Consider the following 23,168-nt stretch of genomic DNA (forward strand, 5'->3'; position numbering starts at 1 on the left):
CCCATTGTCACTAGGGCTGCCGCTTGCTCATATGGTGCTTTTGTGTCACTTAGAAAAAGATGCCTCTCTCTCAAGACATTTTACTTTTATTCATCAGAGAAGAGCTATAATAAATGTACAAATCTGCAGTGTGAGTGGCGTCCCCTTAATTATGATGCCCTTGTGCAGTGCCCAACCTGAACAATCAAACAGGGCACCTCTGCTTCTCTCCTACCTTCGTTAGTTTTCAAACACAGTTTAAAGAAAACTTCCTCTCATACCTAGGTTTCTCGTATCTTTGAAACCAGTGATTCTCATATCAGAATTCCTGGGGAGGATGTGGGCGGCTGTCCCACATGTCACAGGCCTAGACATTATGAAGCTGTCCCCTTCCTCTCTAGTCCACCCAGTCCTCCAGAACACACACTGAGATTTTACAAACTGAAGACCACATCCCTCAGCTGTGCAGGGCACGAAAATGGTTGAGAAGCACTGCTTTGGGCTCTTGACCGTGAGATCCACGCTGTCCCGGGAGGTCCCTGAGGTGCAGGCCTGTCCTGCCCCGGCGTGCCTGCTGCCTCCTGCTCACCCAGGAGCAGGACATGCAACGGAAGGACACCTTTGCCACCCAGCCTTAGCCAGGCCTCTGAACCTCAGAGACTTTCAGAAAGGACATTTCCCTCTCCTTGAACATCTGAGCACGTGCAGTAAAATTGTTATTAAACAAACAATATTATTAATAGCCGCTGTTTATTGAGTACTTGTTAGGGGCCAGACACAGTATTAAGTGCTTGTCATATTTTATTGAATACTCTAAGTTTGTGTGGCAGACAGTGTTACTTTCATTACAGTTAAATGGAGGCTCAGGGGAAGTTTAGTCATGTGCTGCGTGCTCAGAGAAGTTTAGCTGTGTGAAGTCACACAGCTAGCGGGGCGTGGAATTTAATCCAAGTCTGTCGACTCCTAAGTGTCCACTCTGGAGTACCGTGTTCCAGTACCTCCAAGAGCAGAGGGCATCAGCCCTGATGTTTCCACTCACTCGCTCTGTGGCTTTGATCTAGTTACTTAACCTCTCTGAGCCTCAGTCTTCTTATCTGGAAAATGAGGACAATAATATCTGCCTTGTTACTTGATTCAAAATTGAAGCGGCATAATGTTTAGCACCACGTAGCCCAGTTCCTGGCACACAGCAGCACGGAAATAAGAAATGTTACTTTCCTTCAGTTAGTTTCTTCTCAATAAGACTGTGTGTCAAGATATGCCTTAATTTTGCTTTCTTCATTCATTCATTCATGCTGCAAGCAGTTATTGAGAGTTATTACTATGTGCCAGGTACTGTGTTCAGCCTTCGTCTGCATTTCTTTTTCTTTTTTTTTTTTTTTTCTGCGGTACGCGGGCCTCTCACTGCTGTGGCCTCTCCCGTTGCGGAGCACAGGCTCCGGACGCTCAGGCTCCAGACGCTCAGGCTCCAGATGCTCAGGCTCAGCGGCCATGGCTCACGGGCCCAGCCGCTCTGCGGCGTGTGGGATCTTCCCGGACCGGGGCACGAACCCACGTCCCCTGCACCGGCAGGCAGACTCTCAACCACTGCGCCACCAGGGAAGCCCTTCCTTGCCCAGCTTGATCCTGCTTCCTTCCCGGCCCCGCGAGGCTGCAGCTTTTCCACGGAGGGCCTCCGGGTACCTAGTGAGACAGCAGCGCAGGACACAGGCCGTGTTCTCTGGGCATTGCAGCGGGCGTTCCCCGCATGGCAGAGAACTGCCGTGAGGACAGCTGGAGACCCATCTAGCCTGAGCCTCTTAACTCTATAGACACATCTGTCTCCTCCTCGTGAGGGGCGCCTGCGTCACCTGGGTCTGTCTTGTAGGACTGGAGGGCTGGCCCCTGGTAACTTTAAAGGCAGTGTGGGTTTGCACGTTTGTACATGTGTGTGAATGCGTGCGCGTGTGTGTGCATGTAGGGTGGGAGAGGAGGGGGAAGGGCTCAGACCTGACATTCGTGATTATCTACCAGCAATGGTACTGAATTATTTTTGTACATGACTTCATTTAATCCTAACAAAGCCCTTTGTTAGGATGCTTTTTCAGATGAAGAAACCAAAGCTCAGAGGAATTAAATAAGCTTCCCAAGTGAATTCCAGAGGGGCAGGGCAGGGGACTTCCCTGGTGGTGCAGTGGTTAAGACTCCGTGCTCCCAATGCAGGAAACTAGATCCCACCTGCATGCCGCAACTAAGAGTTCACATGCCACAACTAAGGAGCCCGCCTGCCGCAACTGAGACCCAGTACAACCAGATAAATAAATATTTAAAAAAAAAAAAAAAAGAGGGACAGGGCAGGGTTCCAACCTAGCTGTGTCAACCTCAAAGCAGAGTTCCAGGTGTCCCGAAGTGGGCGTTCGGGGGCAGGCTGGGGCAGGGCTGTGGGGTGGGAGGGCTGCCTACACCCAGGGCCCCTCTTCAGAGAGTATTTCAGTGGGGCACATATTTTGGGTTCAAACACTAGGTGTGGTAACTCAGCCATTTTGCCTTCCTCTCTCTCTCTCCTCGCTTGGACACGGCACTATTGTTCCCACCAAACACATGTGAGCAGATGCACTCTCTGACTTAATGGAACCCACATCCCAGGATTGGGAGCCGACCCCCTCCCCAGTCCCCCTGCTCTGATCTCTCCTCCCTACTCAGATGCTGGCCCTCCTGCCGAGGGCTGTTCATGTGAGGACCAGACCCTGCCCAGCTCCCTTGGGAGCAAGGTGGACCCGGAGTGGGGCACTGGCTCCCTGCAGGCTGTGCAAGGCACAGGGCGGCTGGGATTTTGTCTTTGGGGCTGACATTCTTTCCTGGGAGAGTCCATGTTTGTTTCCTTTCCACCTGAAACCTGAGTCCCTTCTGTCGCCTTTCTTCATTCCTGTGGTGTTGGTCACCATGGAACCTCTTTAGCCATTGCTTTAGTGGAAGGAGTAGACAATGGTCAGTTACCTCGGGCCACCCCTCTCCCTGAGTGCGGACACCAAGGCCGAGGGTGGAGGAGCCAGCCATCTTGGGCAATCCAGAACTTTGGGGGTGAGGACGGAACCCTGGTCCCCAGAACCCCCTGGCTGTTAGCCCCTTAGGTCAGGGGCTGGCTCTTCCAACAGGGGACACACTCCTTGGTGCCCCGGACAGTACCAGGTCAAATGGGGGTTCAGTGAATTGTGCCTCAGGGGTCAGCACTAAGTACTGTCCATGCCAAACCCGAAAGCTTTGTCCACATTTGGAATGGAATTTCTGATCCTGGTTTTTATAGTTTGGACATAGATCTTTAAGTTCCCACCAGGTCCTGGGGAGGTGGCACCCACTGCTCTCACATAAGACATGGTTGTCCATCCACAGCTGTGGGCACCTCCCCGTGGGCAGGCACTGAGGAGGCTCTGCATGTAGACCCTGAGGGCCCGAGGGGTCAAAGATGTGGATGCAAGCGGCAGGCAGGCCTAAAAGGGGCTCTGCCGACTGGGTTACCTGGGCAAGCTATGGCGTGGACCCAGGTTTCCCTTCTGTACTGCAGGTGTCCCTCAGGGAATGGAGAAACCTGGGCCAGGGAGTTTGTGGGGAGTCGGGTGGAGGGCAGGCTTGCTCAGAAGGGGCCGCTGAACCTTACGTATCTGTACTCTAAGGCAGCTCCAGGTCTTCTCTTTAGCCTCCTAGACGTGATTGCTCTGGGGAGACTGAGCAGCAATATCCACTTTGGCAGCCTAAGGTCAGAAACGGGGCTGGTATCTTAATATAAAGGGAATGTGAACTATAGCCTAGTGGTTCTCAATCCTGTTTGAACATCAGAGTCACTCAGAAGTTAAGAAAAAAACAAAACAAAAAACCCCAAACAGATTCCTGTGGCTGCTCCCTAGAAAACTCTACCTCAGTTGGGGCCTGGGGTGAGGCCTTGGAATCTGTCACTTTAATCAGTTCCAGAAGAATCTGATCTGCGGCTGAGGTTGAGAACAAGGGCTGTAGCTAAATATCGCTCTTCCACATGTAATTCGCACAGAAAGTCTGCGCTCTGGTTAGGAATGGGTAGCAGGTGTCTGTGTGGCCTGCACCCCTCACTGCCCCCAAAGACTGGACTCCAGCTTGTTTGCTTTATTTCAGCCGTGGAAGGTCTGTCCCCCAAGGAATGTTCCTTCTGGGCTTTGCCCAAAGCAGCCACCTTGCCAGTGTCTTGAGTCTCTCGCTCAGTGGGGTGAGGGGTGGGGTGTTGGGAGCCGTGGAGCAGAATCTCCCTCCACGTTGCTCAGGAGAAGTGCCGTGTCCCTCACCTGTTCCTGGCAGCTTGTCACTACCATGTGGCCAAAGCCCTATCCCAGTTGTCAGCAGACAGGGGGTTGCCTTCTCCTCTGATCGTGAGGAAAATTCTCCTCGGACAGAGAACCCGTGTGGCTTGAGGCTGTAATCAGTGAGACCAGGCAAAGGCTGGGCTGGGGCCGTGCTGGCTGGGCCGGGCTGGAGCACTGTTTGGCCAGGAGGGTTGCTAGGAGCTGCTCGGCCTTCTGGGGCCTGGGTGGGGACGTGGCGGGCTGGCTTCCAGACGGAAGGCAGGTTTTCTCAGTCCCTGGGTTGAGATTTGTTGCTCAGCAAAAGGAAGTTGGCATTGCATCCTGCCCTGTCCCCAGATGATATCTCGAGGGGCCTACTCTCGAGTAGAAATTGGGAGATTTGGGAGATGTGGCCTTTGCCCTTGATTTTATCACTGATCAGCTCTGGCCGTTCACCTCCCTGCCTGTCAGGGTGAAAATGGGTCACTATTATCTCAGCAGAGAATTTAGAAAATTGTGTGAAGTCACAGCGTCTGCGGGGAGACCCTTATCACATGGGAAAAGAGTGAAGTCAGGTCAAGGGCAGGAGCAGATGACCGACCCCAGAGGGCTAAGGGAGGCTGGGAAGAGGCTTGGCGTGCTCAAGCAGTCAGTACAGGACAGTGAAATGGCTGAGAGGGTCTGAGGTTGGCCTGGTCAACAAAGTGAGAGCAAGGGCCAGGAGCTTCGTACAGATGGAGACTGGTGCTCCTGAGAGAAAACTGGACAGCTGGCCTCCGGGGAGGCCCTACCACATACCTGCCCGTGATAAGAGGGGTCACAAAGCTTGACACTCAGCGTGAGCTTCCAGGGCAGCTGGCACAGTGATGAGGAAAGTAGCAACTGATGGGGAAACAAAGTGTCAGACTCGCCCTTGATAAACTCCACCTTCCCCAAGACCCTGAGTTGTCCACGAGCAAAGGGGGTTCATGGGTTTCACTGACACTCTTCACAGTGAACTCGGCCTACAGTCATGCAGCCTGGGGACTTGGAAATTTTGAAGCATCCAAGAGAGTCCAAATGTTAAAAAAGAAGCGGCCTTTGGTTTAGTGGCAGATTTTTTCACTATAAGAATGCTTTAACTCCTGGTGGGCTTCCCGTGAAGTGGTTTAAAAAGTGTTTGTGATTTGTACTGACTTCTTTCTGTCTCTCCCCATCATAGGTCCCTGGGTGTTACAGGTTGGGGCCCTCTGGATGCCTGAGGATCGTACTCACGGCCCAGAAAGTAGCTGCCCCCTGCAGACTACCTCCCAGGTGTCTTCTCCACCCAGGGCACGGGCAACCGTGACGCTGTCCCCCCAGGTAACGGGCACCTAGGGAAGTCATGAGGGGGTGGGGATCTTCCTTGGGTACTCCCAGGGGCTCCGCCTGGGGGATGTAGGTGGGCTGCTGGGCTTTTCCATCCGGGCCAGGCTGTCTGTGGGCCCTCCCTGCTCAGCCGTCCGTCAGGGGCCTCCCTGGCCCAGCTCTGGCCTCCTCAGCCTGAGCTTTGATTCACTCTCTGAGCTGGTGGGCTGGCCGAGGGGCTGAGTGTGGTCTTCTGTGGTGAGAAGATGGAGATGGGGAGAGGATACAGGAGTGGGGCCTCCAGGAGCACCGGCTGGCCCCGTTTCCTCAGCTGTCAGGGCAGGAGAGTGGGAACAGTGGGGCCAGCTCTGTGGTGGGAGACTGGGTCCCAGGCCTGGCTCTGCCGCTGGGAGCCAGCTGTGTGGGCCTCAGTCTCCTCTGCAGAGTGAGGGGATCAGAGGTCCTGCCCTGGAGAGAATGGGTGCTTGGGAGGTGGAGGGCCACTTCTCCCTGGAGGGCTTGGAGCAGGGGCCTGGCGACCCCTTGGGAGGAGTGTGGAGAATCGGGGATGTCTGAGCAGTTCAGGAAGCAGGCCGCGGTGCTCAGGGCAGAGCACCTGGGGAGCCCATGAAGGAGGCTGAGAAGGTGTAATGGGGGGAGGGGTCTGGAGCCAAGCTGTGGGGAGAAGTCAGGCCGAGAGGGCGGGGAAGAGTGGGCTGTGGTGGGGATCACGGAGCCCTGGCTGCTGGAGTTGGGATGGCAAGCCCCCATCTGAGGGCCAGGCTCTGCTTTGGGGGACGGGCTGCAGAGAGCCCGGGGCAGTCTGTCCTCAGTCCTGGCCTCAGTGGACTCTAAGATGCCGCTCTCCCTGTGCTTCTGTCCCCAAGCAAGGTTCGGGCTCTGGTGGCCGTGTACTGTGGGAGCATCCCTTGGACCAGTGCTGGGCCCCGTACACTCCCAGGGGAAGCAGTGACTCCAGCCCAAAGACTTTTGGAAAAGGTAAGACTGGGGGACTGGGCCTGGTGACTTGGTCACATCAAATGGCCTTCGAGTGCCCAGGGCAGCCTCTCTGGGGCCTTTGGGCAGGGATGGGGGATTCCACCTGACAGCTGCCCAGTCAGGGCCAGTGACCACGGAGCAGAGCTTGGGCCTCGTCCTGGAGGGAGGAGATGGGTGTGTTTAGATGCCCGGCTGTGTCCTCAAGCTACCGGCAGGTATTATTTTTACTTTGGTCCCTACGGAAGATGGCCTTTGGTTTTAGGTGGGTCCTTTCAATCCTGTGCCTCAGGGGATGGAGTTGTACGGAGGGGACCCGCAGGAACTGGGAAGTGGGGCTCTCCTAGGAACCCCGGGAAGGCAGGGCTGTGGTCTCTGGCTTCAGGACCTGGGCTCCTCTAACACCGCAGCTCTGGTCTCTGCTTCCCTCAGCCTCCCCCTGGCCAGCGCTGAGCGTCCTGCTAGAGAAGCCGTCGCAGCTCTTGAGTGGACGTGGGGACACTGGCAGCCTCAAGCTGGATGCTTCCCTGAAGGGCTGGCAGGCCAGGAATGGCCATCCCAGGAAGCTCGGGGCCCTGTCGCTGGGCCCCCAGCCCCTGGTGCCACTTCCCTCGCTGGAGTCGGAGGCCAACCGTGTGGCCCGGGGCACCACTCAGATTAAGGACAAGCTCAAGACAAGGAGACTCTTGGAGGGCTTGGCAGCATCTCCCCGAGGTGAGCCCTGGGCCTGTCCACCTGCCACCTGGGCTGTGAGGCTGTGAGCCCCAGCTGGCAGCTGGGCTAGTCAGGGGTCACCCGCCAAGCACCCTCTCTCTACACCCTCCACCTCCTCCCTGGAACGCCGTCTCCCACCAGGGCCTCTGCAGTAGCTCCCAACCCGCCTCCCCATTCTCACCCTCGCTGCAGGGGAATTCTAGTCTTCTAGTCTTCGCTGCAGGGGAATTCTAGTCTTCTAGTCTTCGCTGCAGAGGAATTCTAGTCTTCTAGCCCTCGCTGCAGAGGAATTCTAGTCTTCTAGCCCTCGCTGCAGAGGAATTCTAGTCTTCTAGTCTTTGCTGCAGAGGAATTCTCATCTTCGAGTCTTCGCTGCAGAGGAATTCTTTTTGAACACAAATCTGACTATATTCTTCTTCCCACTCCCACTGGCTATGCTTAACGCCACCCAGTGGTTTGCAGATGGACGCAAGGACTAGAACCTGCTGTCCTCACTCCTAACTCAGTACTGATTTCGTTTCCCTTTCTACCCAACCTGCCTCTGAATTTTAAATAGGTAACTTTGATTGACACTTTCTACCAAATTTTACAGGAGTGGGAAAGGACACTCAGCAGTCTCGTGGTGCAGGTAGAGCTGGGGGCGGATCTGTGCCCTCATCTCTCCGTCTCAGCTGCCCCAGGACATAAAGCCCTGTTGCCAGCATCTCAATTAACCCCACTCCCTGCACTCCTGGGACTAACCTACTCCTCATCCCCACCCCATACAGCCTCTCTGGATCCTGGGGGAGCCCCCAAAGGAGTTCCCCTGAGGACCGCCATCCCCCGGGCTGCCTCTCAGAGGCTGCTGAGGGTGCCCAGGCTGATGCCTCCCATCCAGAGCATCCCCACCACCCCGGAGGCCAGCGGAGCCAAGGACAAAGGCCTGGACCCACCCAGGAGCCATCAGGGACCCCAGGAACTGAGACCCGGTGCCCAGGAGGTAAGGCGGTTGGGCTGCTCTGAGTCCTGCTTCCCTGCCCTTCTGTTTTTCTTTCTATCCGTTAGCAAGCCCTGTTCCCAAGCCCTGAGCTTCTCTGGAGGTGTCTTCTCTGGCTTGGGAGTTGCCCCAGAGGTACTGAGCCCAATCCTCCTGAGCAGAGGCTGTGTGACCACCTGTCTTACACTTGGTGGTTCCCAAGCCATCTCTGATCTAAATGTTCCAGAATTCCTCGTGCTTCTGGCCCTCCCCATTTCTGGCAAGGAACAGTGGCAGAGGGGAAGGAATGCTGGGCTGGGACTCCGGGGATTTGGGTTCTGGTTTTCACTCTGCCCCTCACCGGTTGTGTGACCTTGGGCAAGTCACTCCCCTCTCTGGGCCCCAGTTTGCACTAAAAAGAGGGAATTGGACCAGATGTTTTTGAGGATCCCTTTCGGCGCTGACGTTCTAGGATTTTCTGAAATGAGACCAGAAAAACAAATAATAATAATAACAAAAGAGGTTGGAGTAGGAATGAGGGGATTCCTTTCTTGCCTAAAATGGTAAGGAAACAATGAAGCTGGGGGCCCCAGGGTTGTGTGGCTGGAAAGAGAAACAGAGGATACTTGCCAGCACTTCTGCCCAGGTGGCTACTGATAGAAGGGACCACTCTGGGTGAAGTGCCTGCGAGGTGAGCATCCAGAGTGGAATGTTTCATGGACCAGACCCCTCCTTCACCTCCGCTCCCAGGTGCAGGTCTCCCAGCAGTACCTGCACTGCAGTGACGAGAAGATGCACAAGTCCCTGGGGGGCATTGTGATCCCGCCCATCCCAAAGGACAGGGTGCCCGCCGGGACCTCCTCCTGCACGCCTGGCTCCCTTCCCAGTCTCTTGCCTCCAGTCCAGGACATCCTCACGGGCCTGAGGCCTGCCAGCACACGGTAAGCAGCGCTAAGTCAAAAGTACCTTGCAGTCCTCTCTCGTCTAGCCCCCAAGATCCGCTTGGGCTCCCTATGGCTAAGCTTCCACGCCAGGGCAGAACTCTGGAGGCTGGGCGTGTGAGGGACAAGGTCCTCCACTGTGAGCCTCAGACCTGGGGTGGTCACAGCTCTGACCCTTGACTCCAGCAGGAGGGGTGTATGGGCTTAATTAACAATGTCTTGGCCTCTGTCCTGATGTGTGTGGTTGCTGCAGTGATGAATAAAATACAAATTATTTTAAAGCTCTATTGAATTCATGGTAGCTCTTTGTGACGACGTATTGATATTTTCTTAATTAATAGACACTAAAAATACAAGTATTATCGTGTCTGTGTATATGGGGGGGAGTCCACAAAACTTTTGGACTTAAAAAGGGGTCTTCATACCCCCAAAAGGCTGGGAATCAGCGGGTAGAGGATCTCTGTGTTGTAGTGAATCTGGACTTATGGCTTGTAAGTGGGACAGGGGGTGCTCTCCACATGGCCAAAGACATCCCTGTGGTCAGGCCAGACTGCTGGAGTGACTGTGTGTGTATGTGAGAGAGAGAGAGAGAGAGAGAGAGAGAGAGAGAGAGAGAGAGAGAGAGAGCTTTATTTGGGGTCAGCTGTACCTATTTCTCTCAAGCTTCTTCTCTCCCTCTGTCTCCCACGCTGTCTTCCCTTCTGACTGTAGGCGTGTCCACATCTTTCCCACCCCTGGTGCAGTGTGGGAACCCATTGTGGATCTGCTCCTGTTGAGTTCTCTGCCTGATTTCGCAGTTGACCTCCCTCCTCCCCATCGACACTGCTTCCTCCTTTCCTGCTCAGACACCCTCCTCTCCCTCCCCTCTGAGAGTTCTTGGTGGCTCTCATGACTCTCTGGCCCCAGATAAGTGAACCTCCCTCCCACCCCACTGCTCTTGGCTTTTTTGCACCATCTGAGCTGTTGATGCCCTTGGACTCTTCTTCCTCACCTTCCTGACTTTAAACCTGCTTCTCGACCTTCCAGGCAGCCTCCTGTGCACCTTCTTTCATCATTTCTTAAATTTGTTCCAGAGCCTTTTGCCCCCCACCTCCTTGTCCTCCCCTGGGATCTTATCTGTGCAGTGGCATCCAAGATCATGGGGGATGGGTGACTTCCGTGTCCCCTGCTCTTACCCTGAGGTCTCCCCAGAGTCAAGCTCTGTGTTTCCATCCTCCTGTTGAGCAGCCTCAGGGTCCTCATGGCTGATGCAGATCCAGCATCAGAGGCAGGGAGGGAGGATGTGCCACCGTCACGGCATCACGGACGGAGCACCTCGTGTTTCCCCGAACTGCCTCCCTCCTACAACCTCCCGATTTCCACCAAGATGCAGGTGTTCCCTTTGATCTTCCAATTTCAGCATCATCTTTGACTTTTGCTCCATCCCACTGAGGCTGGCCTGGCTTGGCCTGCCGGTCAGCCTGCCCTCAAGTTTGCGGAAGGGACTGCATCTCCTGCGGCTTTGAAGCCCTGGCCAGGAGCCTCTTTACAGGGCCACCCATGGCTCCCTCGGCTGTGTTCTCCCCTCGGCCCTTGCCCCCTCCTGGAGCTAGCCTGGGTTCCTCACAGCAGGAGCTCTTGCCTGCCATGTCTCATGGGTGCTTTTTTCTCCCCCATTCTTTTAAGATTGGTTCGGGAGAGTGGGCCTCGGGAGAAGAACCCCAGATCTCTGGGTATGTACTCGCCGTGCACACCCCCATGTGTTTTTTGACTCTCTGGTTCCTGGGCTGGATCATGGGATCAGAATTAGGGCCAGAGGAGACCTGGGTGCTGTCAGACTCAAGCCCCTCATTTCACAGACGGGAAAGCAGAAGTCACCCTGGTGCCACGGACGGTGGCCCCTGCTCTGTGCCGCCCTCCACCAGCGCAAGTCGCTTCATGAACACCCAGCTGAGAGAGATGGCGCTGTCCCCATTTGACAGGGGGTTGAACAGAAGCTGGACCTTCTCCCTGGCCTCAGGGCACAGAAAGCAGCCTTGATACATTTGCACGCAGGTCCTCACGGCTCCAAAGCTGGCGCTACTGACCCATCGTGTGTCTGCTGCCCCTGCGCGGTTCTAAGTGTATAGAGGATTCCTCTGCAGACAGAGAGAGAAGTTAAGCCACACCCCACAATGCCTTAGTCAGCCCATCCCGGAAGGTTTCAGCATCAGGGGAATAGAGCGAACCAGGCTGGCAGTGAGGCAGGTGGCCGAGGCCCGGGGAGGCTCTCCAGCCTGATGACCTAGTTTGTGGAGAGGATGGAAGGTTGGGGGAGGGGACCTGGGCGGAGCACCCTGAGCCTAGGCCTCAGGCGTTGGCGGGCTAGAGGCAGCTGCTGTGCTGACCGGCAGGAGGGAGTGGACTCTTGTCTAGCTTCCCAGCAGTTTACTCTGTAATCAGCTCAGCAGGTGGGTCAGTTGGCCAGGGGGAGGCTGCTGCCCAAGAGGCCCCAGGGTTAAGATGCTCAGCTGGGCCCGAAAGGCAGGCCTGGCACAGAAACCTCTGTGGTGGCTGCACCTCCCCCTCTCCCCGGCTGGGCTGCTGCGGGGTAGCTGGGGCAGTCTGGTGTGGCGCACACTGGCACCCAGTGTCCCTTAAGGGCTACCCTGAGAGCACTGGAATGGGGCTTTGAGCCAGGGGACACGAGCCTGTAGCTACTCCCTTGTCTGCCTCACCAGCTTGCTGCTTGAGAACCAGGTCCCCAGGGGGCAGGGGCCAGGCTGCTTGGACAAGGCTTTCTAGGGTGTCTCTTGGAGGCATAGGTGAGAAGGGGCTACAAAGTGGCAAAGTCCTTAAGGGGCTCTCTGACCCTCCAGCTGTCGGCTGGGAACAATTTGGGGACCACGTCTGGCACGTAGTAGGGGCTCACGTGGTATTGTCTGAAGCTGAGGGCTTCCCCCAATCTTGTGGCTTTTCTGCAGTCCCTGCCCTGGTCAGCTGGCACATGGACACCTGTACCCTCAGTCCTACCTTACTTCTGGGCAGATAGAGGCTTCGCCCCTCCTCTCCCTCAGCCCTGGATCCTTCTCCCAGGAGGGATCTTTGGCAGAAGGTGTGGGCTGGGCAGAGATCTGGGGTGACCTGGGAGCCCTGCCGGACCCCCAGGCTCAACACACCCTTTCTGGGACTTCCCTGGTGGTCCAGTGGTTAAGAATCTGCCTTCCAATGCAGGGGACACGGGCTTGATCCCTGGTCAGGGAACTAAGATCCCACATGTTGCAGGACAACTAAGCCCACGAGCCACAACTACTGAGCCCATGTGCTCTGAAGCCCACCTGCCACAACTAGAGAGCCCTTACGTCGCAACTACTGAACCCGCGCACCACAACTACAGAGAAGCCTGCGTGCCACAAGGAAGATTCCGTGTGCCGCAACTAAGACCAGATGCGGCCAAATAAATATTAAAAAAGAAAAGAAAAAAAAAACCCTTTTCAGCCTCAGGCAGCCCCAGATGGTGACCCCCATTCCAGAGGACCCCTGATTTGCAAGTTCACTCAAGGACAGTGAACTCCAAACTTTGTGAGCAGGAGAACCTGGTTAACATTTCTTTCATTAAAAGAAAACGAGTGGGGGCTTCCCTGGTGGCGCAGTGGTTGAGAGTCCGCCTGCCAGTGCAGGGGACACAGGTTCGAGCCCTGGGCCGGGGAGATACCACATGCTGCGCAGCAACTAAGCCCGTGTGCCATGACTACTGAGCCTACGCTCTAGAGCCCGTGAGCCACAACTACTGAGCCTGCGCGTCTGGATCCCGTGCTCCACAACGGGAGAGGCTGCGACAGTGAGAGGCCCGCGCACCGTGACGGAGAGTGGTCCCCGCTCTCCCGCCGCAGCTGGAGAAAGCCCTCGCACAGAAACGAAGACCCAACACAGCCAAAAATAAATTAATAAATAAATAAATTAAAAAAGAAAACGAATGAATCTACCCGAACACTGCCTCTATTACCAGAAATGTGCTCTTTGAAGCCATTAATTGGGAAAATATAGAATGACAAAGAGATACTATGGATTTGATGTCATTTGGAAATGAATTTGTATTTTATCAATCGTAAGAGCGCCTGAAGGTCACTGGGTCTCAGCTTTCCTGTCTGTAAAATGAGAGCCCTGGGCTGACATTAGTCCTCTGGGCCCTTCATGCTGTGTCATAGTCTGAGATAGGAGCATGGTGGTATGTAACAGTCAGTGGGCACATTTCATTTTTCCTCTTTCTGAAGTACACACCTCCCAGGTAAGACAGACTTACTTACATTCTCAGGAAATATCTTAAAACTCTTAGATAACCGATGTGCCCCTATTTCCTGCCCAGCCTCCTCCCTCCTCCCTCCCCGCATCCCCCCACCCCCAGTCTTGGAATAAGGTGTGCAGTACTAGTGGAATGAGTGGATAGAGGGATGAAAGGAGGAGGGTGTTGGTCCTCGGGCAGCCTGTTCTATACGTGCCGGAGCCGCCCTGTACAGTAAATTGAACCTGTGTCTTTCTCCAGCAAGGAAGCATCGGGCAGAAGAACTGAGGGTGAGGGGCTTAGGCAGGAAAATGTCACACCAACCACAGGGTCATAGAGCCTCAGACCCAGAGGGATGGCTGCTGCTCCTGGGTGCTGGGCGTCCTCAGCTCCATTCTTGTTCTCTACTCTTCAGAGCCAAAACCTTTGGTCCTGCCCGTCAGAGACAGGTCTGCTGCCCCTGAGAAGCCTGCCCTGCCTTCATCTCAGTCTGCTCCTACGCCGACAGCCTTCTCCTCCAGCCATGCCAGAGAAACCGAACCCTTGCTAAAAGAAGAGGACCAGAAGGAGAGTGGCACCAAGGTACCTGGAAAGCGAGGGGAAGAGGAAGCTGGGGTCAGAGTGGACCACTGGCTGAACACACACGTTTCTGAAATATGTAAGTGTGGGACCAGCTTGAGGAAGGCAAGGAAGAGCCCCGAGGCAGCTGCCCCTGGTACTTGAGGCCAGAACCTATAGATGGGTTTGGGGTGAAGGCTGGAGAAAAGAAGAGAAAGAAGAGAGGAGAAGAAGGATGGAGGTGAGGGAGACTAGGGGAAGGGAAGGGTACAGTGGGGAGCTGAGGGGTGCGGATGAGGGAAGAAGGGAGGTCAGAAGGAGGTCACACATGGTTCAGAAGCAAGTGGGATGTGGGGGAGAGTGCAGAGGGGCTTAGGTGAACCAAGCCTAGTAATCTGAACCAACACCCAAGATAGCAACCCAGAGGCAGCTGACGCAGCAGCAGATCAGCCAAAGGCCTGTGCTTGACAGGCTGACAAATACCTTGGACTTCTAAGGTGACCTTGATCCAGATGATTCATCCAGATTCTCGTCTGGATGAATTTAGTGAAACGTGGAGAGTCACTGTTACGGTCATTATTTGAAACAGAGATATAAGAGTGCAATAAACATATCTTGAAAGCCTGCTATATGCATATACTATGGGATCCAGTGATGCTGATAAGGTCCAGGCACCACATCCTCCCAGTCCAGCGAGGGTGACGGACCATGAGACAAAGGGGGAACAACTCAGGGCCATGAAATGATCTCATCCTCCACCCCACCTTAGCCACTCACTCCCATGGTCATACTGTAGACGTTGGCACTGCAAACAACTTCACCACCGTCATTTCTCAACCTCAAGCACCCCATTCACTCACCACCTTCTCCTACTGTTCTAGCTCAATCCATCTAATATTCCAGCTCCAGCACTTGTCCTTCTCCTGCATCAACAATGTTCTCCTTGAAACGGGATCATTCCCACCAGCATCCTAGCTCTCTGTTGCCTCTCTCATCTTAAAACCAAACCAAACCAAAGAAAAATATTGCCTTGTCTCTCTACTCGTCCTCTCCTGAGTGCAGGCCAGCTGGGCTTAGTCCCCGCCAGCCCCACTGAAACTGCCCCCATTGAGGCATCAATGAGACCACCTTCCCACGTGCAACACATCTCAGTGCTCTTCCAGCTTGACCACTCGCCAGCTTTTGTGGCTCATCCTTCTTGAATTCCCCGCTGTGGGACGGAGGTGAGGGATGGCTTCTTTCTTGCTTCTCTGACTACATCAAAGTTAGCTCTTTCCTGGTCCTTCTTTGCTGCCGCCTTCTCGTCTTCCTGACCTCTACGTACTGGAGCCCCCAGGGCTCAGACCTCTAGCGTCTTATCTATTTATACTGACCCCTGTGACTTGATCCAGCCCATGGCATTAGGTACCACCTCTATGCTGAGGACTCCTAATCTCCCTCTCCAGCCCAGACTTACCCCAATCTCCAGTAGCTGTTAAATTATATGACTATGTTTATATAGAACTGATACTCAACATCTCCATTTAGGTCTCTAATTATATCTCAAGCTTACCTTGTCCAAGGCTTAACTTTTGAACTCTTACCCCCGCAAAACCTCCTTTTCCCAGTGTCCCCTCTCCATGAATGGCAGTAAAAGGCAACTCCAGCCTTCCAGCTGCTCTGGCCCCAAATCTTGGGCCCATCCCTGCCTTCTGTTTTTCTCGCTCATCCCACACCTCATATACCAGCCAAAGCTGTGGGCTCTACTTTTGAAACATGTCCAGAATCTAGCCATTCTACCATCTGTATTCCTGCTATCCTAGTCCAAGTCCCACCTCATGGGAACCCCTTGTTCTATTTTTGCAACTTCTCGTGAGTCTTAAATTATTCCAAAATAAAAAGTCATTAAAAACAACACTTAGAGAATACCCCCCATCCACCCAAAAAAAGAAAAAGAAAAAAAAGAATCAGATCACGTCACTCTTCTGCTCAAAACCTCCAGTGGCTTGCTGTGTCCTCCAGAGGAAAAGCCCGAGTCCCCACCATGGACCACAGGGCCCAGTGCGCTGTGGCTCCGGCCCCATCCCTGCCACCTCCGACCTGTGTCCTGCCTCTCCTCTGACTCAGGGTGCTCCTGCCTGTGTCCTCCTCAGGACTCCCAGCCACGCCCAGTGCACTTCAGCCTCAGGGCCTGCTCCCCGCTTCACTTATGTCTCTGCTTCAGTTTCACCGCCTCTGGGAGTCCCTCTGGGTCTCCATACCTGAAACAGAAGCCCCGTCACCCTGTGTCCCTTACTTGCCTTCCGGTGCATGTTGCCTGATAGTAGAGGCTGTCTGTTTGCTGTCATCTCCCCACTCCATGTGGCTCATGGGGAGCAAGGCCTTTGACCTTTTGTTCATTCTCAGAACAGCAATCAGCACACAGGAGCCACTCACATTCCTGATGATGGAATGAGTGAAGAAGGTATAGAAAGCACACTTGGGTCCCCAAGGTGATGGAGTTTGTCTTGATCTTGTACCAGATCCAGGTCACTGTTGCCAGGTCTGCCCAGGAGAAGATGCGGCTGAAGCAGATGAAGGAGATGGAGTTGGTCCAGAGAGTGAAGGAGCCAGAGAAGGAGAGGGGGAGGGAACTCGCTTCCCAGAGCCTGGGCTCCCGGAGGACCTTGATGAAGGAAGGTACTGGGTGCTTGGGAAGGCCCCCTCAGGCTGGGGAGACTTCTTGGCCAACACCTGGGCCGAAAGAGAGGCTGTCCACACCTCCCACCCTCTCCGTCCTGAGACTGGACAGGGAGCCACGTCTGCTGTCTTGTAGCTCACTGATGGGCCCATTTCCAAAGGGGGACTCTGGGGCCGGGGGACAGGCAGGACCAGCTCTGTCCTCGGACTTTCTCTGCCTCCACAGGCCTCCTTTCCCTCCAGGGCAGTGGGACCCTCTCTGTGCCCACTGGGCTGAGCAGCCCCTGCAGAAACAACATCGGCGTCATCCTGAAGAAGCGGGCCAACCGGGCCCCACTGCCCAGCATCCCTGTCAGCAAGCAGGGGCTCAGCTTCGCCCGCCATGCTTCAGGTGGGACCTAGACCAACTGGTTGGGGGGCACGTGTCCCCCTCGCTATGCTGTCTTGGGGTGCTTTGGGGGGTGGCAAGGGTGACTCCTGCTGCTCTGCCTCTGCCAGTTGCCCGTGTCGGAGGAGGGGGCAGCCTGGGGTGGTCACCTTGCCAGAGACAGCAACAGTGTCTGGAAGTCAGAAGTATCTGTGGGCCAGGCTGGAGACCCAGGCTGTTGTAACGGGAATTGTGGATGGCTGGACAGGTGTGCCCAGCCTGCGTGACATGTCCTAGAGGACTCACCAGTGCACCAGGACCACAGAGGCTGGGAAGCAGCCTCCATGGAAGTAGCTGGAAACACCAGGAAGAGGAAAAAAGGGTTCTGGGAAGACCCTGGGTTCTTGCTTGTTGCCTCATAAAATGTCAGGGCTGGACAGGGCTGGTGACAGACTGGGATCTGAGGACCTGAAGGTTCTATGGGACACTCAGGGAGGTGCCAAGGGACAAGGGGAGGCCCTGTCCCCATTCTACCAGAGGAGTGTCTATTTTGCCTCCCCTTTTTGAATACTGGGGCTCCACGTGGGATTTCATTTGAAAAGATTTTGCTAGTAAAGAACATTTGAAAACAACCAACCTGGTTCAGAGTTTCTTTAAATGTGGACATTGTTGGTAGAATAGAGCATCATTTTTGTGCTAGAAATAATATTGACTGACCTCCCTTTTCTTGTCTCTTTCTAACCTTTTGATTCCACCAAGTAGAAAGTCTTAATCTGGTGCTAGTTTTTAGCACCTCTCTAAGACTTGTGAATCTCCTTTTTAAACAAAGAGATCCTTCTCCCAGCTTGAGACATCAGAAGCTGACTGTCCTTTTATAGCTTGAGTTTATAATGTTCTTTTACTGTACATATTTATCATATACCATGACAAATAATCATTTACCAATTATGGTAGTGACATAAATTTCCCTTTAAAATAAACTTATTTAGGATTTGAAAAGTGGGTTGATTTGAAGAAAAGTACCATGTAAATAAAGTAAAAGTAATTTAGAGATATAGCAAAAAAATCATGAAATTGGTAACTGAATGGTTGACACTTGGGAAATATTGAGCTATCTAACCTAAGCCACTCATTTTATAGACATCAGAGACTCAAGCTCACCCAAGGTCTCTCAAGGTGATGGTGGCCCATAGGGACTAAGACTTTGGCTAATGAATCTTGATCCAATGGCAAAGCTGAGAGGAGAATCCAGGACTGAGTTCTTTTTTTTCTTGGTTTTAAATAAAGGACTGCCCCGATTCAGATTTACCCAGGACCTCCTAGATAGGCCATAGTGAAAGTCATGTAAAGATGAACCTCTGAAGAAAACTAGGCAGGAAGTGAGAGCTCTGGATTCCAGTTCAGGCTCTGCTGATGGAGGAACTGAGGCACCGTGGGCGTCCCCAGCCTCTGTGGGCCTCTGGTGCCTCAGCTCTGTGATTTGAGCATTGGACTGGATGGAAAGCTCCAAATGTCCTTCCTGTTCTAGAATTTTATGATTCTGGCATCAGCCCCCAAGGAAGGAGAGGCTAGAAAACGTGATCTGATTTTTTTTTTTTTTTGCGGTACGCGGGCCTCTCACTCTTGTGGCCTCTCCCGTTGCGGAGCACAGGCTCCGGACACGCAGGCTCAGCAGCCATGGCTCACGGGCCTAGCCACTCCGTGGCATGTGGGATCTTCCCGGACTGGGGCACGAACCCGTGTCCCCTGCATCGGCAGGCGGACTCTCAACCACTGCACCACCAGGGAAGGCCACGTGATCTGATTTTTAAACAACATCCCTGCTTATTGTCAGTCCCTGCAAGTGTGGCCACATCTTGACCACTCAAGTGTCAGCTAATTGTCTCATCGGTGGCTTCACTGTCCCCTGCTTCCTCCCGCCGGCTGCCTTTGGGCCACTTCCCTGTCTTGGGTGGCTCCACAAAAGGATTGAGAGTCAGAGGGAAGGAGGAGAAGCCGTAACACAGGCTCCTGGGTGGGGATGAGGTGAGAGCAGGGGAGTCGTTCCTTGACAGACTTGCTAGCCTCACCTCGAGCCACGGACAGGGCAGGGTTGTGGGTGTGTCACCACTGCGGTGGGCTTGGTCACGTGACATCAAGAGCCTATCACAGGCCACTTTGTTTATAATAATCAGATTGGTGATGGGAGGGGTAGAAACTGTCAACCAGGGGTAGGAGTTAGGTGGTCTCTGTGGCTCCCCAGGGAGTGCAGCCCAGGCCCTGGCTTCTCACCCTCGCGGCTCCCTTCTCCCTGCGTGTCCCCCTGAGGTGGACTCGGCGCTGTGCAGGTCGCGGGTCCTCTGGGTAACACCCGCCTGCTCCTTTCCTTCTCTGTGAGTGCAGCTCACTCCTTACCTGCGGTGCTTACTTTGGGGTCTCCTGAGTGGGAAGAAGAGGAGGAGGAGACGGATCTTCGGGCTTTTAAGGAGCTAAGTCCTTTCTCAAACGCGGAGCTGGGGCTGGTGGATGCTCTGCAGTGCCTGGACCGCAGCGACTGGTGAGGAAACACTCCCTGTGCTCCGGCCGCCGCCCCCTGCCTCCCCCACTGCAGGCCCTGGTCCCCTGGACGAGGCGTGACGGGGGAGTGCCTGTGGGTCTGGCCGCCTGTGCCTGCCCCGTGCACTGCTCTATGGTGCACCAGAGCCGGCCCTAGAAAGTACGATCTGACTCCGGGGCGCTTTCATGGGGGCCTGAGGAAGGTCACAGCCCTTCATTTTTCTAAGTCAAGTTCATTCTGCTCCCATGTTCCTCCCCCACACAGTCTTAGCTGTGAGCAGAGCGGTGACTCGGGGCCCAGAACGTTTGCAGGGAGGCCTCCTTGTCTTCAGTTCTCACGTGCAAGTGCCTTCCCCTGAAGATGCTGGCTTTGTGTCTGGCGTAGGCCCGGGCTCTGGGGTGGGCTTCCATCCTGGGTGGGGATGGGCCACGGGCCCTGTAGAATGGCTTGCACGGGACGGTTAGGATTTCAGCCTGGGTGTTACACCAGGACACCCTGCCGCCGAGGCCATTGAATCTCTCCACACTGCGGTGGAGGTGCTGGTGACGTGGATGCCCTGGTCTGCAGAGGGAGGGGCTCCTCCCATCCCCACTGCCTGTGACAGGGCCTGGACTTGCTTCTCAGGCAGATGAAGGAGAAGGGCCTGGTGAGCATCCAGCGCCTGGCGGCCTGTCACTCAGAGGTCCTCGCTGGGAGGCTGCACGATGTGTGCTTGGCCGTGACTGGAGAGGTGAGGCCTCCTGTGTCCTGTGTCCTCTGCTTGACCCCCAACCAGTCCCCCTTCCCTGGTGCTGTTGCTCAGGGTGGGTCACACAGCAGCCATGGAGGGGCCCATGGCTCCCTGCAACATGGGCATCCCTGCCTATTTCTCAGCCCTCAGCCACTGAAGCAGGAGCTAGCCACCCATTTCTCAGATTGGAAAGCTGAGGCATGGGGTTTCCTTATTTCTAATCTCTGGGTATTGAAACAATCAGAATCTTATGTGCCCATTTGTCACAGCCCTGCATTGTCCTCTGTACTTAGGATGCCTCAGGAGGGATGGAGTGTTCTGGGCCAGATCTCTAACTTCTGGGCAGTTGTAACATTTCCCAAATTCTTTCTTCTGTGGGGCTAGAGCTTGGCCTAGGCTGGGCTCAGAGGGGCAGTAAGATGTATCTTATCACAAGTGGAGGCCATGACCCATGCCCTTGAGAATAGACTGTTCCAGTGGGGGGCCTTGTGAAGGTCCAATTAAATAATTGTGTTTTCAAGACTAAATGTTGCACAAATTTCAGATGATAATGATAATAATAGAATTGATAATTATGATGATAGCAACAGTAATAGTGTTTCTTTAAAACGGGACTGTTTTGCCCAGAGCAGCTGCAGGGTTTCCGTTTCTAGCCTGGCAAGGCCTAGGCCCGGGTGAGGGTGAGGTCTGCGGGAGGGTGGTGCAAGGCTCCTTCTTTGTATGTGCTGGAGCCCTTGGCAGGGCCCAGCAGTCTGGCAGGGTCCCCCTCCCATCTCTCTCCAAGGTCACCAACCTCCACTCCAAGGTGTCCCGCCTGGCCATCAGCACCCTGGGAGAACTCTTCCGGGCCTTGAAGAAGAATATGGACCAGGAGGCTGAAGAGATCGCCCGCTGCCTGCTCCAGAAGATGGGAAACACCAGCAAGTTCATCCAGAGGGCGGCCAGCCGGTCCCTGGGGGCCATGGTGGAGCACGTGACCCCCACCCGCTCCCTGGTGGCCCTCACCTCGGCGGGCATCTAGTATGCGGGGGCCTGTTGTCTGGGGGGGGGGTGGCCTGGGAAGGTGATGCAAAGGGGAGAGGCGCCGGGGTGGGGGAGGAGTAGGGAGATGGCGCAGGTGCCTCACGTATTTTCCTGGGCGAGGAAGACCCCTGTTCCCTGGTGGGCTTCTCTCCCACCTCTCCTGGACCAGCCTGTGGGTAATGAGGGGAGCTCAGGGCAGCCCCGGGTCCCAGCTGGGAAGGGACAGGTGCTATTGTCTGCTCAACACTGGGGAGCCCCTAGTGGCTGTGGTAATGTCCCCAGAGACAGGGCGGCAGAGGCAGCCTTTGGCCTGTGCCTGAGGAGCCCCTGCCACTCTCTCAGGGGAGAGGTACTTCCTTCTGATGAAATCTGGGCCACGAGGAGAGCAAGGCACAAGATCTCCTCCAGCTGGCACCGCTTGGCCTTCTGGGGAGGAGGAGGGGGCTGGCAGCTATTGGAGCCTTTCTGCAGCCAGATCTGCTTTCTCTTTATGTAAAAAACCAAACCCAGCAGCAAAACCAGAAGCATTTCCCAAGCCCTTTCTCCCACAGGGTGAAACAACTCTCAACCCTAGCAAGCCAGTCACGACACCGACCCTTACGCGGGGTGGCCTATCAGGTAGAACCCAGGGTGTGTTGGAGCAGCCAAGAGGCCTTTGCCTACAGGCTCCTGAGCCATGTTGCCTGGGTTCACATCCTGGATTGTTACTAAACTTCCCCATGCCTTGGTTTCCTCATCTGTAAAAGGGGGATCATATTGGGTTGGCCAAAAAGTTCGTTCGGGTTTTTCCATAGCATCTTATGGCAAACCCCGAACGAACTTTTTGGCCAACCCAATGATAATGCTGTAAAGGAATTGATTCAGGAAAGAGCACTTAGAGCAGCGGCTGCCTCTACCTAACATTTATTGAATGCCCTCCATGGCTACTCTTAACTCGTGAGAAACGAATTGTACTTATCTCTGGATTCCTCCCCATGCCTCCGCTTCCTCACCTGCAAGATGATGACAGTGGTAGCTTACAGAGTTGAGGTGACGTTGGTTTGAAGGTGCTTAGTATGGTGCCTGGCAGGGAGGCTGTGCTCACAGCAAATTGAGACAGCTTACTGTTGTCTGCAAGAACCAGGGGAGCCTGGTACAGGGCTGTGCATTTGAATTCCCGGGGATCTGGCTAAAATGCTGATTCTGATTCAGGTGCTAATTAATGGTGCTGGTCCCTGGACCAGACTGAGTAGGGAGAGCCCAGAAGCCTCCCTTTGTGTTCCACTGGGACGGACCCCAGGGCCAGTGTCACCTAATGGACTGTGGGCACATTGAATCCACATTGAATAGGGTGAGAAATAAAGAGGTGACATCCTGATGGGTTCCTCCTGTAAGATTTCAGGTTCTCCCTGAAATCATCCATCAATCTCCTATCCCCCCACCCCGTCTCAGTTCAGCTCAATGAATGTGCAGTAAACTCCCACGAAGTGCTGAAGGGTCGGCATGTGCCTGGCACCAGTGGGGCATGGGGGATTCGACTGAGAGGAAGACTTGGTGCCCCTTGGAAGCCATGTGGGTACCCCTGTACTTCCCAGGGGACAAGGACACTGCCACCCCCAGGGAGCACTGCTTCTGCCTGGAGGGCTCAGAAGGCAGAAGTAAGTTATTCTAAGTGGAGAAAATGTGGGGAAGCGCATCATTTAGGCAAAGGCAGGACAGGAGCTCAGGAAGGAGCGGGGATGGTAGGCACACAGTGCGTCTGGTGACGTCACGTGCCTTCACGTGCGCAGTCCACCCTGTCATCATCCTCAGATCCAGTGTCAGGAAGGTCTGCTCTTTCCATGAAGATTCCCTTTAGTCTGCTCGGGACCAAATCTGGA

The 23,168-nt window shown here is 54.6% G+C and overlaps 1 protein-coding gene across 1 annotated transcript in view; it reads left to right on the forward strand.

The window, feature by feature from the left end:
* The first annotated feature begins 457 nt into the window (after positions 1-457).
* TOGARAM2 (TOG array regulator of axonemal microtubules 2) overlaps positions 458-23,168 on the forward strand; it is a 43,556-nt gene continuing 20,845 nt past the window's right edge. The window contains 14 exon segments of the mRNA XM_060116932.1: positions 458-686; positions 2,605-2,772; positions 5,467-5,606; positions 6,479-6,590; positions 7,020-7,301; positions 8,069-8,280; positions 9,007-9,197; positions 10,863-10,909; positions 13,853-14,019; positions 16,497-16,653; positions 16,880-17,044; positions 19,403-19,556; positions 20,181-20,286; positions 21,071-21,306. Coding sequence (XP_059972915.1) covers positions 458-686; positions 2,605-2,772; positions 5,467-5,606; positions 6,479-6,590; positions 7,020-7,301; positions 8,069-8,280; positions 9,007-9,197; positions 10,863-10,909; positions 13,853-14,019; positions 16,497-16,653; positions 16,880-17,044; positions 19,403-19,556; positions 20,181-20,286; positions 21,071-21,306 — 2,366 coding nt within the window.

This window comes from Mesoplodon densirostris, chromosome 14 (assembly GCF_025265405.1).
Source record: "Mesoplodon densirostris isolate mMesDen1 chromosome 14, mMesDen1 primary haplotype, whole genome shotgun sequence".
NCBI lineage: Eukaryota > Metazoa > Chordata > Mammalia > Artiodactyla > Ziphiidae > Mesoplodon > Mesoplodon densirostris.